The sequence below is a fragment of the Poecilia mexicana genome, unplaced genomic scaffold (assembly GCF_051168715.1).
Source record: "Poecilia mexicana isolate PSO_F unplaced genomic scaffold, ASM5116871v1 scaffold_11, whole genome shotgun sequence".
NCBI classification, from domain to species: Eukaryota; Metazoa; Chordata; class Actinopteri; order Cyprinodontiformes; family Poeciliidae; genus Poecilia; species Poecilia mexicana.
In genome coordinates this window covers 11,677,414-11,696,508 of record NW_028263380.1, presented here as the reverse complement: position 1 = coordinate 11,696,508, position 19,095 = coordinate 11,677,414, and the positions used below count along the sequence as shown (strand labels likewise).

At 39.4% G+C, this 19,095-nt stretch overlaps 2 protein-coding genes across 3 annotated transcripts; one reads left to right on the top strand and one right to left on the bottom strand.

Annotated features, from left to right (window-relative positions):
• The first annotated feature begins 1,275 nt into the window (after positions 1-1,275).
• LOC106921013 (forkhead box protein H1-like) lies at positions 1,276-4,495 on the top strand. Its single transcript, XM_088010201.1, has 3 exons — positions 1,276-2,950; positions 3,074-3,169; positions 3,322-4,495. The coding sequence occupies exons 1-3, from the start codon at positions 2,807-2,809 to the stop codon at positions 3,898-3,900; spliced, it is 819 nt and encodes a 272-aa protein (XP_087866327.1). The 5' UTR covers positions 1,276-2,806; the 3' UTR covers positions 3,901-4,495.
• Positions 4,496-7,403: 2,908 nt separating this feature from the next.
• On the bottom strand, positions 7,404-18,355 carry LOC106921026 (catenin beta-1-like). 2 transcript variants are annotated; one of them, XM_014992444.2, is made up of 17 exons: positions 18,199-18,355; positions 17,174-17,223; positions 15,107-15,316; positions 14,727-14,977; positions 14,393-14,631; positions 12,532-12,733; positions 12,308-12,452; positions 12,116-12,219; positions 11,290-11,424; positions 10,989-11,192; positions 10,746-10,904; positions 10,525-10,644; positions 10,241-10,391; positions 10,022-10,143; positions 9,009-9,069; positions 8,469-8,664; positions 7,404-8,387 (listed from the first exon to the last, which is right to left on the bottom strand). In XM_014992444.2, the coding sequence occupies exons 2-16, from the start codon at positions 17,184-17,186 to the stop codon at positions 8,474-8,476; spliced, it is 2,307 nt and encodes a 768-aa protein (XP_014847930.1). In that variant the 5' UTR covers positions 17,187-17,223; positions 18,199-18,355; the 3' UTR covers positions 7,404-8,387; positions 8,469-8,473. The 2 variants fall into 2 exon arrangements, with proteins under 2 accessions (XP_014847930.1, XP_014847931.1); XM_014992445.2 differs by lacking the exon at positions 18,199-18,355 and adding an exon at positions 17,392-17,739.
• Between the last annotated feature and the right edge of the window lie 740 nt (positions 18,356-19,095).

The window sequence follows — 19,095 nt, the reverse complement described above, 5'->3', positions numbered from 1 at the left end:
CCAAAAACTTTCTGTCTTCTGAAATAAGTCCACCGACTGTAAAACATTAGATTCAGAAAGTCGTACGTTTTGCTTTCCATGATAAAGATGAAATTGTAAATGTCTTCTGCCCTGGATGATGGCAAGCATCTTTGCCTGGAGCATTCTGGGAAGCAAGGACAATCTTTGTCAAGCATGTGTGATGCTTTTCATGAAGTATCCGCTCTGAGCAGAAAACAGCTACGTCTCAAACTGCTCAGTCCTAATCTGCATCTCGTTTCTTAGAGACACACGAATGGGAGTAATGAAAAGGTCTAGACGAGAGTCCTGTGTTTTCCAGCTTTAAAACCGGTTCTAGCAACAGGACATCAGAGGGTGTGTGCTGCAGGGCAACGGCTCGTCGTTTCGCGAAACGACGAGCCGTCAATGCAGGACGTGGAGCATGAGGCCGCAGAGGTGGACTGCTCCAAAAACTATATATGAACACAGAAAGCACACCTTCATCTGAAACGTTTTCGATTTCTACTTCCTAAAGTTGATGTCCAACATTTCTTACATAAAGACAATTGAACATGTAGGACTTTTTTTTTTTTTTTTTTACCATCTAAATTTTAAAAAAATATAATCAAATTCCTGAAATGTTCAAACTATGCTTTAGGTGTGGGCGTGTCATACAAGAAAGTGAAATATTTAATTGAAAACTAAGTTATAATTCTTTTCTGCCCTGTTTATTTTTTAACACATCGTCTTAGGTTCACTAGAATTGTATTCTAAGCTCTTTCAAATGAAATCGCAAATAAATCAGAAATAATCTTGAAAATGTTGGGCCTGCCACGTTATGTTTTTATTTATTTGCTTATTTTTGAGTTGAAACAATTGAATGAAAATGTAGGATCTATTCAATTGAAATTTGCTGCATCACAACTCAGTCAAACAAAACTTAGAAATATTTCTGTGACCTCTGACGAGGAGCTTTTGGATTTTTGAACAAAAAAAACCCTGTCAGTTCTTGCACAAATTGGATTTAATGTACACCTGCACTGACTTATATTATTAAGCTCGACTTAATTTAACGTGGTAATCTATTACAGAACATACGTTTCAACACTTTACTACAATTTAAAACAAATACATTAGTAACCTCCAAGCATCCATTCAAAATTTGCTGAAGTTTGAAGGTCTTAAAAACAGTGAAAATAACACATTTTAAAAGACAGCATCGTAAAACATCTTAATGTGTTAATTGAAATGTATGCTGTCTTTTTCAGAAATTTTGAGTAAAAGTATTTTGTGCTCACTGTTATGATAAATACAATGTTAAGCCTTCAAAATACACAAAAGTAGAGAAATCTAACGTAAAACTCTAATCATAGGTGTTGAAATATTGTAGCTATGTTGCCTAAAATGTACATTTACGAACTCAAGATAATAAGTTAGACTAATGAAATCTTAAACTGCTCTCCTAAACCCCAGTTACAGATGTTATTTCTGCTTGGATATTTTCTCTGTGTTAAAAAAAAACAAAACATGCAGCAGACGTCGGGTTCATTATATCTTCTTACAACGTAATTAACCAAAAACTCATAGTTTAAAAGAAAAAAATAAAGAATTAAGTATGTTTTTCCTCCCTGTTGCTTTACTGATATCTACATTGCGAATGACCTGCGACATTCCAGAAAGCAATAAAATCACATCTTTCTAATTCACTCTCCTGCCTTTTGTCCCTAATAAAGACGGCACTAATTAACATCAGTGATCCCCATTGATCAACACATTGCCTGTATGCAAGGAGTTAGATCTATACAGTTTGCACAACTTTGATGGGATGAGAGTCTTGTTACCAGCTCAATTCATTCATCTGATTAGAGGGTGTGGTCGCTCTGCCTACTTGCTTCTCCGTTTGCTAGGAGAAACTTTGTCATCTGAACAGTGATTTTTTTTTTTTTTTTTTTTTTTTTGGTATGTTTTGTTGTTTCTGTGTTGCCACGTGCAGTCAAAATCCCTTAGGGGAACATAAAGTATATCGTTTCTTTCTCTGGTTTTATTTTATATAGAGAATCTCGGTGCAAACAACTACAGTACATTTAATGTAAATGTATCAAGAAAAGAACATAGCGTAACAGTCTCCTGAGCACATTTTAATAGCAAGCAGCACGCCCTTTGTTCAGTGTAACTGTACATTTTTAGTGTTTACAGAAAGTACACACATTATCAGAGGCTTAAATAAAATTTGCAGCTTTTCTATTACAAAGACAGTAAAATTAGGAGGGGGGAAAATTAAATGTATATGTGTGTGTAGCCTAATGCAACACATCTTTCAAAGACTAGCATAGAAGTTAGCTATGTAAAAATGTAATGTAAAAATAACACCTCAGTGTTATTTTTACATTTTTCCAGATAAAACTCTCCCTGTAACGTTTTTTTTTTTTTTTTAATAAAAGCTATGAACATTTCTACAGAGAAAACCTCAGAGTTTTCTTCTGAAACTTTGTTAGGGAAACATTAAAGTTGGTTTGACGCCACGAAGAGGCATAAATGCATTAAGTGCATTCAAGAAAAGAGACTTTGTTGTTGTCACACATGTCAGCATTTATCTACAGGTTAGATCAAATTCAGGTTGGACCTGGCTCCACCTCCAGCACTAATAGGGCCGTTATTTTCTGAATGGCTCCCTATTGTCTTGCAGTGGACACCTTCTGACGTCTCATTGTTCTAACAGGACTTATATCCAGAGCCGACCACTTCGTCCTCACAGAAGCAGGGGATGTGACCACCAGTCTCTCTCCGTGCCCAGGTCGAATCTCCAGCAGAGGGAAAGCAGAGCAAGATGATGGGCTACAGAGCTGAGTTTTATCGTCATGGCCCTGTTGGCAGTACTCAGAGAGCTGCTTTCAAGTGGGCCACGACTTACCTGTCCAAGATTGCTGTAATCCTCCGGAATGCTCCAAACTGGATGCTCACTTTCACTCAGGTGAGAAAAGTTGAAATATTTTAAAATGCATGTTGTTTGCTGGATGTAAAACGGGGAAATGTGTCATGTGTCAGAAGGATGCTGAATATTTTCTTCATTTTTTTTTCTTTTATTTTCCCCCAGTTGATGGATAGGCTGATGCAGCTGATGTCCGAGGATAGAAAATCTCTTGAGAACAACATCAGAGTCTGTTTGTCAACTCACGGTTGCTTCATCAAAGTAAGTTTCACTTTTGTTACTTTTTTCTCTTTTTTGTTTGACTGTGTGAATATATTTGGTGAAATAACGCTGCATCATATATTGACCCGTTTATTTTATTTTATTTTATTTTATTTTATTTTATTTTATTTTATTTTATTTTATTTGTTTAGGTTCCAGTGATCCCGAATTCCTTGAACAGCAAGAAAAACTACTGGAAACTGGACTGCAGTCAGATCACAGCGAAGATGGTGCGCCGTCACTTTAACGGGCTCCTGCAATTCTTCCCCGAGTTGGCCTCTAAGCTGGAAAGGGAGAAGCTGGACAGAGCTGCCCCCTCTCCTCAACCTGCACCCCGCAGGCCTGACCAGGTCAGATGTAAGGTGAAGTTCACTGGGCCTTTCTCCGTCGAATCCCTGTTGAAGAGAGACAGCCCCCCTTCTCCGCCCTCCGGAGCTTCCCATCTGCCTGGCGTGGAGCAGCGGCCTTTGCCCACGACCCCACAAAGTGATTTCATCTGCTACCCCGCGGGTCCCCTTATTTCACACGCTTCGAATTGTTTTTCCCACATCGGCTCAGCAGGGGGCAGCACAGATCACACGCTCGTGGCTGACAGAGCTGTTGAACGCGCCGGGTGGGTTCCTGTGCGCGCTGGTCCCTCGTCTGCGCCTTACTTCACCAGGGCGCAGCACGGCTTCGTCACGTATACCGCACCGACATTTACAAACGTCACGTCTCATGTATGGCAATGAATTGTTTCACACCTGTAAAAAGCAGTCTCCTGCATTTTCTTCTGGCGGAATACACACTTCAAAGTACTTTTTTTTTTTTTCCTTCTTCTTAGAAACCTGTAAACATGCTAAGCCAATGTACTGTTGTAACAGCTGCGTCTCAATGCTTTTTGTCCCAGATAAATATTTTTGAGTGAGGTTAATAAATCATCACGTATATTCAGGTGTAAAAAGCATTGAGATTAAGCCCCCCCCCCAAAAAAAAAAAAATGGAAGAGAAAGACATACAAAAAAAAGTGCAATAATATTACTTTGAAATCGGATCAAGAATGTTGGTTTTTTTGCTAATTAGGAGTTAAAAACTGTTCATCTTTCAGCAAAATGTATTCATGATCACATTTACACTTAATCTGACAGCATTTCAAGAGGTTTGAAACATGGTGACCTTTAATTTTTTTTATTATTATTATTAAACAAAGTCTTTTCAGATAAACTAGTTTTGGGTCTTCTGTCATTTACTTTTCTCCTCCGTTTAGCTCACAAGTTTTTTTTTAATAGGAATCGGTAACATTCTGTTGGATAAGTGTTCTGAAGAATACAGATTTAATAGAGAATTAATGTAGATCAATTTTTAGGATTTTAGGCACAGGCTAACAGATTGTAATTAAAGTGTTCTGGTATTTGATGCTCAATAAGATTTCTATATAGTCTTTGGACAGGAAACTTGATGCTCCACCATGAATTACAAATTTATTCTTTAAGCCAGGCACTCATGGAGTGATGGTTGGTATAAAAAAACTAACTAACTAACTAACTAACTAAATAAATAAAAACTCCCATTTCAAATAGTTATAGACCTTATATGGTCAAGCTTCCTGGTTCCTGTACGAAGCCGTGCCGCTGCGTTCTTCTGAATCAGTTGAAGTCGCTGCATCTGTGATTTTATCCACGCCACTATATAAAGAATTGCAATAATCCAAACGAGTTGTAATGAAGGCATGGATAAGTCCTTCAAAGTCCTTAAAAAAAATAAGATTTAGCTTTGGCTAAAATCCGGCATGTGATTAAAAACGTGATTTAACGACAGAGCTAACTTGTTTAGCTAGCTTTAAACTGCTATCAAAAGTAAAACCAAGATTCCTAGCAGAGGTCTGACAAAACCGAGCTAAAGAACCAAGAATCAGATCCGGATTTGTAGTTTAAAGTCTTTGACCAAATAATATATCTTGAGTTTTACTTTGATTTAGGTAAAGAGAGTTTTATTCCATCCAAGATTTCACTTCAGCTAAACAATCTATCATTAGGGGAAGAGATTAATTTTTACCATTTTGTAGTTTAAGGGGCAAATAAACCTCTAGAATCTCTAGACTCCGCAAAGCAGTGGAAAGAGACGTTAAATTTATGGAAAATCTGACCAAGTGGCAATAAATATAAGATGAACAAAATAGGACCTAAAATTGAGCCTCGGGGAACACCGTACCTTAAATGTTTGGCCTCAGAACAGTGTTGGTCGAGATGAACTGAAAAACTTCTATTTTCTAAATAAGATTTAAACCACACAAATACTGGGCCTCTCAGGCCAACACATTGCTTTAATCTATATAAAAGAATCTGATGATCTACAGTGTCAAATCCAGCGCTCAGATCTAGACATAATAAAACTACAACATTGCCTGAATCAACTGTTAAAAGATCATTATACACTCGAAGCAAAGCTGTTTCAGTGCTATGAGCAGCTTTAAAACCCAGACTGAAACTTCTGTTAAAATACTATTGTCATTTAAAAACTTTTCAAGCTGAATAGAAACTAATTTTTCAAGAACCTTAGATTTAAAAAAAAAAAGGGAGTTTAGAAATGGGCCTAAAATTTGCTAGTACACTTGAGTCTAATTTAGGTTTCTTAAGAAGGGGTTTAACCACAGCATGCTTAAGAATTGATGGGACACAACCTGATTGCAATGAGGCATTTATCAAGGTTTTATTCTGGTCCTATTTGCAACACAAGAAGCTCAGGACTTTAGAAAACAGCTCCAGATCAAACAGCCCTGCCCCGTCGCTCCACTGGGTCAGACTGCACTGACATTTAAAAGAGGTGAAAATGACTGGAATGTAGCCATTTCATTTCCATTTGAAACATCCCATTAAACAACACTGCTCCTGTTAAATCACCCACATTAGAGATTGTTTGTGCTCCCATTTATCCCATCTGCTGACTTTTACAATCCCTTTCCTTCAGGAACAAATAAAAAATAAAAAAAAGTGTTGTGAAAATCTAGAATGTCATCATGGGACTACAGGAGCAAGCAGCTGCAAATGTTGACAGTCTACTGGACAACTAGTAGAAAAAAAGGTTTCACAGGAGAAGGCCAGACTAAAAGTTGTCAGTGAAAACTCAAGACCACAAGTTCTGACTTAAAATTTAATTATTTGGAGTTGAGCACATAGATCTTGTTTGGCATAAGCCAAATACTGTGTGAACCAACTATGTAGGTAGAGATGTCATGGTATATGGATGCCTTGTTGCAGGACGGCCTAGCCAGTTGAAAATAACAAAAAAAAAATCAAATTAATGCTATTGTCCTGAATCTTTAAACTCCATCTGCTGGTCTACTAAAAAAAAAAAAAAACCCTTCCTGTAAACCAGGGTCAAACTCCGGTCCTCAAGGGTCGCCGTCCTGCAGTCTTTAGATGTGCCACAGGTACAATACACTGGAATGTAGTGGCTTAATTACCTCCTTCTTGTGTAGATAGGTTCTCCAGCGGCTTGCTAATGACCTAATTATTCTTTTCAGGTGTGGTGCAGCATCGGCACATCTAAAAGTTGCTTGAGGACTGCAGTTTGACAACTGTGTCGTAAGCCATCAGACAAGAATCTTTGGAATGAATGTCTTAACCCCACCCAAGCTTTCAGACAGCATCAGACCACTTTCACCATTATCCACATTTCCATATGAAGCACCTTAGCTGACTGACTTGATTCAAAGACAATAGTTTACAAGATAATGGTACTTCATGGAAAAATACCTCCAATGGTACACAATGCTGTGGAGAACATAAAAAGTAGAGTGAAACAGTTAACTTGTAGGTTTTTTTCTTCCAGATGAGGGAAAAAATTTGCAGATAGAACAAAAAAAAAAATCCTTCTGGGAGACTGTAGGAAATAGTTTATATCAGTTGTGAAATGTATTTTTTTGCTAAATAAAAATGATTAAATGCTGTAAATTTGATTCAGTGAAGGCGTTTATATTGTATAGTTTAAGTCCTGATGGACTTCCACAATATGTTACCGCTATGCTACAGCTAATTAAAGTTGAATGTAATTGTTTATACCGAAAGGAACGAGCACCAATCTTTGGTTGACTTTACCACAATTTTATATATATATATATATATATATATATATATATATATATATATATATATAGGATAATTGAAATGTAGGTTTAAACAACTGTAAATAAAGTGTTAGGACTGTGGTTTAAATGAAAGCTATGGAACCAAGACAGAAGACGTGGGACGAAGACTGGATGAAATAAAATGCTTTTTATTGTTCAGCCGTGTCATAACCTCGTCTCCAAAATAAACACAGCAGGACTACAACCGTTTGTCAACCTAGCTACCATTGATAGGACATGAAACGTGGGTTTTGTCAAACCACCAACGATAGCGTTATTTTTTTTTCCTATCAAACATCCAATGATGGCATACAAAATAGTTGTTAACCTACCAGTGATACTGTATATAAAACACTTGTTTGTAGATTTATCCCCAGCCCACCCTTAATTTCACCCATTTCCCCATTTAGAACATTTGACACCGACATATTTTTTTTATGCTTAAACAAGCACATATTAAGAGTGCATAATTCTCCATTTTTGAGATTATATAAAAAAAAACCTACACAATGTTACACTTTAAGTCAGAGTACATTTCAACTGATTATTAGTGTTCTACACATTCGACCATAACCAAAGGAACATTGTATAATATCACTATAACTTAACACTACGTGTAATATACGTTCTTAAAAAAAGAAAGAAAGAAAGAAAAAAAATACAAATGATTAGCATTGGAGAGAAAATGAAAATGGATAGTGCGAAGGCAAGCTGGGTCAGTACCATAACATATAATGAGTATTACAAAAAGAAATAAAAAATAGAATAAGAAAAGTAGAAACAAAAAAACCTAATACAGGCAAGGCTAAAACATGTGTTTCACACTTTTAAGATCAACCTCTTGTGCACTCATCCAAATAGAAAACCTGCTCTTTACCCTCCATTGTGTGATATCTTTGATACTTGGAAATTCTCCTGTCCCCTCCGTTTCAACTTGCTTAAACAATCCTGTGGGAACCATCTTTGATTTTTATTTTTTTCTTTTCTTGTGTCAGGCACTTCCCAGGACCACTTTAATTTCCTCTCTCTTTACCTTTAACACTCTACAGGGCAATCGTAATGCTGCTTCAGATAATACAGGACAGTCACAATGCAGGTTCTATTGGAAAATGACTGAAAGAAAACATAAGATAATGTGCAATTAATATGCTGTAATCCATACGTGAGGTTTTTAAAAGATCTGCAGGCTCGTACCAATCCTACAGGTCAGTGTCAAACCAGGCCAGCTGGTTGCTGTCCATCAGTTCCTGGGTATGGCCAAGGTCTGGCAAAGGATCAGTATGGTGACCCAGGTCGGGCAGCGCATCAGCATGGTAGTCTGCACCTTCCATCATAGGGTCTAACAGAGGGTCCTGGCCATAAGCTGCTGGGTACGCCCGATATGCTCCGTCTGAAAGGCAAAAATAAGACCCACAAGGTTCAATGCAAAAACGAAACGTTATGCTGCAAGTTTGTCGTTTCATGCTAGTTGGCACGTTTCTATTTTGTCAGGAAATGTGTACGGTAGCGTAACTTTGTAGTAGTTTTTGGATAAGTACAAACTCACAGGTTTGTTCCTGTGCAGTTCAATGCTGAAAGAGAGAAGCCTCAGTGTAGAAACAAAAGTGCTGTTACTTTCAGTGCAATTACCAAAAAACATAACAATCCTAAAGATTTTCTAGAAATGCAGACAACATCTTGGGGGAGGGGGGGAGGAAGACAAGAATGAAGCTCATGTAAAGCTTAAAAACTCACCATCTTGCCTGAAAGCCAGAGGATCTCCTTGTGCTGCCATATCCAGACCCAGGTCCCCGGTCTGAAGAACCAAACACTGACATTAGATAACTGACAGAAACTACTCATCAGTACATTAGAATGGCTCTTTCTAGATATTCACAATAAACAAAACATTGATGGGCCAGAGGCACAAAGTTTAAAATTACAAGCAGTTACTGTAAGCTCACTCTGGTACTAAACTGACTTCAATCATCTTAAATCAACTTCCATCTCAAAAACGTCAGAGTTAATGTAAACCTTTAAGATTTAAAGATTCCTACTTAAGCGCTTTTGTCAAAGTAGGAACCTTTAAGCCTACGCGTTTGCACTGAAGGGGGTTTGCAGAGGAGCCTAAACATACACTGAATGGAACATGCAGCACTAAATGAAATGCAAGTTAAAAGTCAAAATATGTTCGTGAAAAGTTGTTCTGCGAATGTTACCGCTACTTTAGTTTTGGGAAACAGTTTGTTTGTAGTTTGCGTTTCCCACAGGAAGTTTGCTGGTGGTGCACCGCTTCTCCTTCCTAATTATCTTTGGCTTCTGTGTAAATAAAACCACATCCCTTTAAGAGGTTCGCCAACTAGTGTCATATTTTTGAGACTCGAGATTAAAGGATAAAACTGTTCCAGATTTACAATAAGTTACCTTCTGTAAATAAGATCTTCACCGCTTGTAATTTTTCAGCAAACCTCAATTTGAAATCATCCCTATTTATAGTTAATGATGCACTGCTTCTAAGAAGTAGTTGAAAAGATCATTTTGTGAAGTCACTTGACGTGTACTAATAAGAAATAAAAAAAAGAGCTACTTTGGAGAGAGAAATTAAACATTCACTTTGATAAATAATGCACCAAATGATGTAAATCCTTGGCTTTCTTCTTCTGTTTAGTCATGCTATGGCTCAGAAGAATTGAACATGGTTCCAGCAAGCTTCATTACGGCTGTTTTATTAATTTGGTTTTAGCTCATTTATTAGCATTAGCACGTACATCGTTCCAGGCCATGGGCTCGGTTCTGAACAGTGAGCTGGTCAGCTCCACCGAGAGACGCTTCTTGTAGTCCTGGGGTTTGTCTTCAGACATGCGGAACAGGACAGCTGCAGCATAGGTTGCTAAAGGAGAATGCACAAAAAAAAATTAAAAAAATCCTTAAGCAACCAGAAAAACAAAAACACTAAATGGTAAAACTGCGTCTGTTTGTATTCTCACCGACGCCCTCGTTGCGAGAATGCAGCAGCTCAGTGAGCGGTGCGGTGGCCCCCTCGGCTTCGATGGCCTCGGCTGCTTCTTTGTCCTGCGCCAGTTCGCACAGAACACCTGCTGCGACGCGCTGGATGTTTTCCACTGGAGAATACAACAACTGGACACGAGAGCAAGTGAGAGTAAGATTTAAAAATGTCCAAGATTTTTAGGCTACTGATCATTCTGAAATTTATAATAATTTATAAACTATAAATCACTATAATTTAGTGACAGATGTTCTGCGGTTGTACCTGGACAAAGAGTGGAATGGTGTTGAGCCCTCTGATCACAATCCTGTTGTGGACATCCCGGGCCAGGATGTGCAGAGCTCCAGTGCAACCTTCAACTATTTCCTCCATACGCACTCCCTCCTGGATGAGTTCAAGGGTGGGGAGAAAACAAAGTCAAACACACAGAAGAGGAAAAAGAAATCCAAATCTTCAAAAGAGAAAGTTTAAACAAACTGCCACACCACAAACTGCTGCTGGTTCCCTCCCATGCTCGTGCGCCTCTGGGTGTCCTGATGCGCTCGGACAAGCAGCTGGACCAATCGGGGAATGGCTCCCTGCTCCCGCAGAGCGCTGTGATTGGCCGGGCACAGGGCTAGGTTGCGAATGAGACCGACCGTTGCCTAAACAGAAGATGGATTGTACCTTTTAAAAATTGTAATTATTCTAATTGTTTCATTAATTTACAAGTGTAATGGAAAAAGGACCTTGATTAGTGGCCAGTGGGACGGTGGGTGCAGCAGCTTAACAACCACAGGCAGGCCGTAGTGAAGGCGCACTGCATTCTGGGCCATTTCTGCATCCTGGTGGCGCGAGGTCAGGTGACGCAGGGCGCACACAGCCGGCTCTGTGATGTCCTCTCTGTCGCCGGCCCGGAGCACGGTTCGCACCAAAGCCTCAATGCCGCCAACCTAACAGGAACATCCGTGTGTTAATGTTGCGCGTCAATAAAACAAGACCCAGCGAGACTAAAATCAAGACATGATGTAGACGGTTACAGCCCCACACCTGGCAGACCATGAGTTTGTTACTGTAATTGTTGCAGGTCAGGTTAGAGAGGATGCCGGCAGCACAAGTCACCACGTTGATGTCGTCGCTGCCCAACAGCTGGACCAGGGTGCCAAGGAGACCCTCCATGCCCTCCTACAGACAAGAATAGATGAATGCAACTCATCTTCCTAGAGCTTTAGATTTTCTTATTAGAAACAGAGCTCAAAGTTGAACACTAAAAATCACAGCTATAAGCTCCCAACAAGAGATTGCGACAGTCAATTTTTGAACACCAACTCAGATCTGACATTTTTACCAAATTCTGTTTGTTGAATTTCTGGTTGTATTAAAAATGTATCAGTTGTAACAAAATGCTTACAGTAAGGTAATGTCTCAAGAACATCCCAAATGTATAAAGCTGCCTCTTTAAAAAAAAAAAAAAAGAACATACAAGATAAATAAACCCTCTGGTTTATGGGACAGAGGTAAAACCCTTATGAGACATTACAGAAAGTTCACTTCTTTCCTTTTTGTGACTATATAATATAATGTGCATCACGTGACTGAACATACATTTTTGATGATTTCAAAATAAAAAGCCAACATTTGAAAGTAAAGAGCTCCAGGTTCTAGTTCTGTCAAATCCAACGTTCATTCAGTGTCAGTAACAAAGCTCTGCAGGGAACTTATATTTGGTATAAGCACCGATCAGAAAAAGATCAGATTTTTAGTTTTCACACAGGTAGGGGGTCACTAGTTTGGACCACTCGACTGTAAAATTGACTTAATTCAAGTCAGCAGCTACTTTCTTTTTTATCATCTATTAAATTATGTCCAACAGTACCTGTTTAGTGGCAGCATCTGAAAGATTCCTCAGAGTCCAGAGGCAGTTCTGAACCAGACGCTGGCTGGGGTCTGTTAGATGAAGACCCAAAGCTTGCATCCCTCCTAAAAAGTTAAATAAAAGATCGCATGAATAATCAAATCATTAATGCAGCGGCATTGTTTTAATCCGTTTCATTTCTGTCACAAGTACCAGCTTCTACAATGGCCGGCTTGTTGCTTGAGCAGACAGAGAGCACTTTTAGCACTCTGCTTGTGGTCCACAGCAGTTTCTCGTATGTAAAAGTCCTCATGATGTTGACCAGGGCCTGAGGTCCACCGCTGGCCAGAATGATCAGCTAAAACAAAGAGTTTCGTGTTTACTACACACCGCCAAAACAAAGACGACGCATTGACAAAAAACAGATCTTCCTGTACCTTGCTTTCCTGATTGCCATATGCCAGGATCTGCAGACAGTCAGTAGTGATGGCCAAGAACTTGACGTTGGTGTTGGACAGCAGGGCTACCATCTTTTGCAGCCCTCCGGCGAGGCGCACCGCCATCTTGGCGCCTTCCTGGTGCAGCAACAGGTTGTGGAGTGTAGTGATGGCATAGAACAACACGCTGTCCACTGGGGAGCTGAAAGACAAAAGAAAAAGGTGAGCCAACACAAGGAGCAGCGAGCACCAACAACTTTAAATCGTTTTAAAAATACTAACTGCAATTAATACTCCAAAACGCCGCCTTTTACCTTCCGATTCCTTAATCTAGCATCAAACATGTTGTTTAGCTTGTGGCAATTACTAAATTCAGGCAATGACCGGTAGAGATAATTACTGCAAAGTGATGCTACAGTGCACCAAGTGTCCACCCAAGTAGGCAAACAAGGAAGAAATGTTGATGCAATCACTGTCAAATTAGACAGAAAGCAAGCAGAGCACCTTCTTTTAAAATGTATTTATGAAGACCATTAGAACACAATATTCAGTTCTAAGCCAGGTGAAAATCTATACAACTTGTAAACGTTCCAACATCCACTGCAAACATAGTAACGTGAGACAATAAAGAAGTCAAACACAGGTGCTCCATCCAACAGGTCTCAACTTGCCTTGTAGCCAAGTGTTTTGTCTGCAACTTTAGGCCTTTATGAGCTTTCAAACGCATGAAAAGTGCAGGAGTTTCTGTGGAAATTTTGCATCACACTTTTCCAAAATAGCTGCTCATTTATAGAATAGTTTGGGGGTTTGGGGCTCTGTAAATTGCTCTACTATGCACACAACAGAACAGAGTGAATTGACAAAAAAACAAATCGCTCCATTTTCGAACTGGGGACAATAGAAGTAGCTTTGTTGTGAAAATGTATTCACAGAAGCAAGAAGCAGGCCAGCAAAAATAGTCAGCAGAAAAAAAAAGATGAAGCTAGCAACTATTACCACTACAGACTTTGAATATCTGCTGGCTACTGACTGATGTAGTCCATTACTGCAACAATCTCACGTAAACGTTATCCCTCTAACTGTTTCCCACAAACATATAGTTGTTTTGTTTTTTTATTTCACTTTGAACAATAAAATGAGCTTTGAGTAGCGAGGTTATCCACCGACAGCAACCTACTGTGACAAACCTGAGTAATCTGGCAAATCTAACTAATACATGCTCTAGACTAGAAACAGAAATAATCTGGCAAAGTATGACTTGCAGTATCTACAGGACCATGGAGTCTAAATGCAATATGAAATCCAAAAATGATGACATCAGTATAAGGTCAGAGTGCTCCCAACTTTAGTTTTTAGTCAGCACGCCAAACGTCAGCTCTACCAAGACATAACAGAAACAACACTCTTCTATATAACTGAACAAACATCTAAAGTTAACTCTTTAATATTAGTGAGGCGTTGAAAAGCTGAACGATACAATGCTATTTAATTATCATGCTTTTATTGCTATGAACTTTGATCTCTTTACTTTAAATTGCTTCATAAATGAATAAATTAAACAGAATATTAAAGGAAATGATTGTCAGAAAACAAGAGAAGACTGTGGTTCAATCAGGCTGAGAGTGAGCAGATAACACTATAAAAATCACATTTTAGAGCTTCTGTTCTCCCCCCTATGATAATCCATCTATTCTGCTCCTCATAATGATTAGATACATCGCACACAAACACTAACTTTCATGTAAATACATTTCCTAAAGAGAAATCAGGTAGGAATCTGTGATGGCAGATCAAAGCTTCACATAAAGTAGACATGAAAAAGCTGCGACGGCATGTAAATACAAAATCCTTCACATCTTACCCCAGCATCTTGACCAGAGCAGGAATGCCTCCAGACTTGAAGATGGCGAGGAGCCCCTCACGGTGATGGGAAAGGTTGTGCAACGTGCCGGCAGAACAGCGAGCCGTCTCCACGTCGTTGGTGTTCTGCATGGCACGGACGACCGCTGAAACCATCTGTGGCGAGCGCATCAGGGCGTGACGCGACGCCTCCTTCTTTGACAACTGATGCACCATCACGGCAGCTTTGTTCACAACAACCTACAGGGCAAGAGTTTTGTTAAGAATGGTGACAATCTGAAAAAGATGAATGATAAGTACTTTTGAGTAATTAAAGTAATGGTTTGTTCACAGACCTGATCCTCATCGTTGAGCAGTTTGGTGAGCTCGGGTATGGCCCGGGTGGCCAGCTCGGCATCGTCCTGATAGTTGATGAGGTTAACCACGGCATGCTTTAGCATCTGAGAGGGCTCCGCCAGACGCTGTACTGCCGTTGGATGGGCAGCGTCCAGCTGGGTGGGCGGGATCTGAATCCCCTCCTCTAGGGTCTCGGGGAACATAGCAGCTCGCACACGCTGGGCTCGGGTCATGGCGTAACCTTCGATGTCTGGGAAACAAACACAGAAAAATCATAATTACATTGTGTGTGTGGTCAAGGACATCTTTACCGAAATTCATCATAATTTTTCTAGAGTTCAATCTATACATTTACCAAATTGTTTTACGCTCGACTTACCTGCAGCCTCAGGAGTGAAGGGCTGGTTAAACTCCCAGTCATACAGAGTTGGATCATCTTCCTCGGCATCGGGGTTCCCTTTGCCACTCAAAGATGGTGCTGTGGTGGTGACGCCAGACTGGATTCCTGAATCTAGATAGGACTGCTGCTGCCACTGGCTCACAGCGACCTTGCTGTCACCCATAGCCATGTCCAACTCCATCAGATCAGCTACACGAGCAGAAGAAAGACAAAATGAGACAAGAGACGAACAAATTCTCACCAGGAATTCCCAGCGACAACAGACTGATCTGATTGCTGTGTTAACAATTGCGGAGTTTGTGCAAAAATACATATTTAGAAAATACCAATGTCGTGTTCTAGTGCTACTGTAACTACCAGAGTCCCACCTGTGTAATTATGATGGTTCCTACAGATCTTTAAAAGCAATATTAAAGAAAACAGTGATCAAACTCCAGAGTTTTCTTGACTCTTAAGAATCCTAAAATACAAAATGTTTTTACTACTCTGTTAGTTCACAACAGGGGTGGGCAATATAAACTTAAACCTCATTGCAATATGTTGCGCTAATTATTGTGATCACAATACAAAAAAAAAGGGTTTTCAACTTCTTTTTAGTCTTAAGGCAACTGCTGTCAAAGCACAACAAACAAAATGTCTCCCTTAAATTGAAAACCTGTTTTGGAAGGGGCTTCTTCAAGACTCCTGACATAAGAATAAACTGCAAACAGTAATAGCACTTATTGAGATTTTCTCATTTATTGATATGCTCGTGAAACCAACAGTGAAGAAAACGGAAACAGAAATAACTCCAACAATAAAGACGGTTCTAGGAGCTTTCTAACGTCATTAATTGTAATTCCTCATTGTCACAATGAATGAAAGTTCTTATGATAAGCAATTTTGCAGGATAACGATAAATGTTACAATAAAATGGCCACCAGTATGACAATCTGTTAAATAGATGGGCAAACAGTACACATTAATGTCTGATTAATACAGCTCATGTAACTGACTGTATATACAATCCTATGACTTCTGTGACGTCGAAAATATGGATGACTTTGAAGACTTTGACAATTAAAATGTGCTCCCAACTGAAACAGCACGATTTGTGATTTTGGCCCAACAATCTAAGTGATTCCACAGTAAAAAAAAAAAAAAAAGACCAACATTCACAGTGAAACTCCAACCTTATTGGCCACTGCTGCCATTTGATGCAACATGCTCCATGGATGCTGCTATGACGCATGTGATTAAATATCAAGGTACTTAATTAATGAGGCAGGTCTGCACACAAATAACTGCAATGAAGCCAACATACTACAAAGCAAAATAGTAACTAAAGAGACTTCAGCAAAGCAAGGGTGCATTTTTAACATTGAATTTTCAAAATTTTCCTAAAAATCTAGATTTTTTTTTTAATGGACTGTTTAGCTATGATTTCTAGGCATTTAGAATAGAATGGCTTGTAAAACAGAAAAAAAAATAGACCTTGTGAATTTAAGGATGGAAAGGAAAGGATGTTGCAGAAAAAACAACAAACCTGTTGATGTGGCTACATATCTTTGTGGAAATAAAGTGGGCAGCAGTAATCAGATCGCTTCGGACTGGTGTTAATACCAGGTGTGAATGGTTAGGCTTTGCTCTTTTATCCGAGTCAGCGCATGTCAATGCCATGTCTGAACAGGGCCTGTTACTGCCTGTTCTCTGCAATAATCTAAGCAATGATAAAGATCCAAAAGGATTAAAGAATGTAAATGGCAAAACTTAAAACGGAATGAAAATTATTTAAAGCACGGAAATCATGTTTAACTCTGTGCCTTGTACCCTAAGGTAATGATAAAGAACAAAAATACTAAACAAAAAAAAAAAAAAGTTACTGTTACATGTGCTCCAACCAAAAGTCCACAATTGACAAAGTGTTACTGTAACTCACCAATTAAGATGTGTACAAATTGAGCCCGAGAAAGCGATGTGTATGTGTGTGGGGCGGGGGAAGGGGACAAAATTGGAATAGAAGAAAAAGAAAAAAAAACTGAGAATAAATAAGTTTGCGATACTCACACTGGGTAGCCATTGTTCTTGCCTGCCCTCAGCCCGCACAGCAAATATGTCTGGAAAAAATGGTAAAAGTAGCGCACGGAAAAGTAAGAAAACACGGCCTCAACTAAATGTCATATTTGTCACAGCCTAATCAAATCGTGGTGTTTTTATTCCAAGTGTTGGAATAAACCACCGTCTGCCTCTCTTTTTTTTTTCTTTCCTCTTTTTTGCTCCGCTACCTTTTGCCAGGTCTTCACCGCTTGTTTGGCTAGTTAACGCAGATAGGACAGGAGGGGGGAAATGCCGAGTCTCCACCTCAAACCGAGAGAGAGGAGAGAGCGAAGCGGTGGGTATTTCCAGCACGAACACAATTCACTATTCAGCGGCATACAACATCAAAGGCATATTTCTCCCCCTCCCCCCTTACCACGGCCAAGTTCCGACCTCGAAGCTTGGGTTTCCAATGAGAGACACAACCCCCTCTACCCGCAATCACTTCCACGACTCCTCCTCTCTCGTGGAGGCTCAAACTGGAAGAATAACAAGCGTACTAATCGACGCCGAGTGATAAACTGTCTGTTGCACCAATACAGTGATTTTTAATCAGCGTGCTGAATAACAGGAGTGCTAACAAGAATTAGCCACCTAACGTGCGCAGCTATCCTCACCGTTAGTTAGCTAACTAGCTAGCTAACATAAACAATCAATGCTGAATGATTGAAACACCTAGCAACAAGCCTTTGTTCATGGGCACAGCCGGTGTGACCCGTGGCTACCTCTACTGAAGAATGTCATTTTAATTCACAGGAACCTTGGCATGGGAGGAAAACCCTCAAATGTTTAATTCAGATTTGATTAGCTTAGCCATCCGAGACGTACGAAAAAGTAGATCCAGGCGCAACCATAGAAAACCTGCTGTGCTGCTGCCAGCCGAATCAGAAAACCCCACCGGAGCCTCCCTCCTCGATCGACCAGAGATGATTTTCTTGGTTAAAGCATGGAACTGACACACCGACTGATGTCTGCGCTAAACATGCGGCATTTACCAGAGTCGAAAGGCTCCTCCGTTGTTTCTGTTGGGCCGAATTTTCTCCTTTCTCTTGGCTGAAAATAGTAAAAGGACTGCTAGGTGAACCACCCGTCCTGGTCCAAACCACACCCGCTTGCTGCTCAGTCGAAGATGTTGCTTCCGCCAATGGAATCGAACATTAAGATGGCGAAGGGGGCAAAATCACGGTATTCTGCCGCGCTTCAAAAAATAGAGCTTCTCCTCAAAATAAGTTTTTAGCATACTGACAGTGATTTAAAATTATCTCTTAAAAGCTACACGTTTCCCCTATAAGGCCAATCTGCCTCTTTTAATCTAAAGTTTTTATGAAGTGTTTATTGCCTTTTCAGTTTACAGATTTAAAAGTAGCAATGAGGACATTGGATCCTTTGTATGAAACAGTTTTGGTACCGTTCCCTTATGTGTTTTTTTTTTTTAGTATTAATGCAAATTACAATAGATTAATAGTTAGGTACAAGGAGCTTTTCTTTAAATGGCAAAATGTAGTTATTGTTTTGAGAAAAAAAACTGTGTAACTTGTAAATAAATGAGTAGATTCCCTTTCTTGGATTTTCAAACCAGGTTCTTGTCAACTTTAACTTACTTCAGATGTAGTCTGCTGCCTACAGGATATGTGATGGTTTGTTTTTATTTATAGATGACATTGATATGTAATCCAAAAGCTGAAATTATCACGCAAGTCTGGCTCACAAATGCCGTTTCTTTTCTTTCTCTCTTTCTTTTCAAAGTGATAACAAAAACACCTGAGATGTCATATTTTTAAATTGTATATGCAAACCTATGTGGTCAGTCGCTGATAATAAAATACTTGTTTTTTAATAGATTAACATCTTACAAATAGGCAAGCAGTTTATGCTCCTCATTTCTACATGGG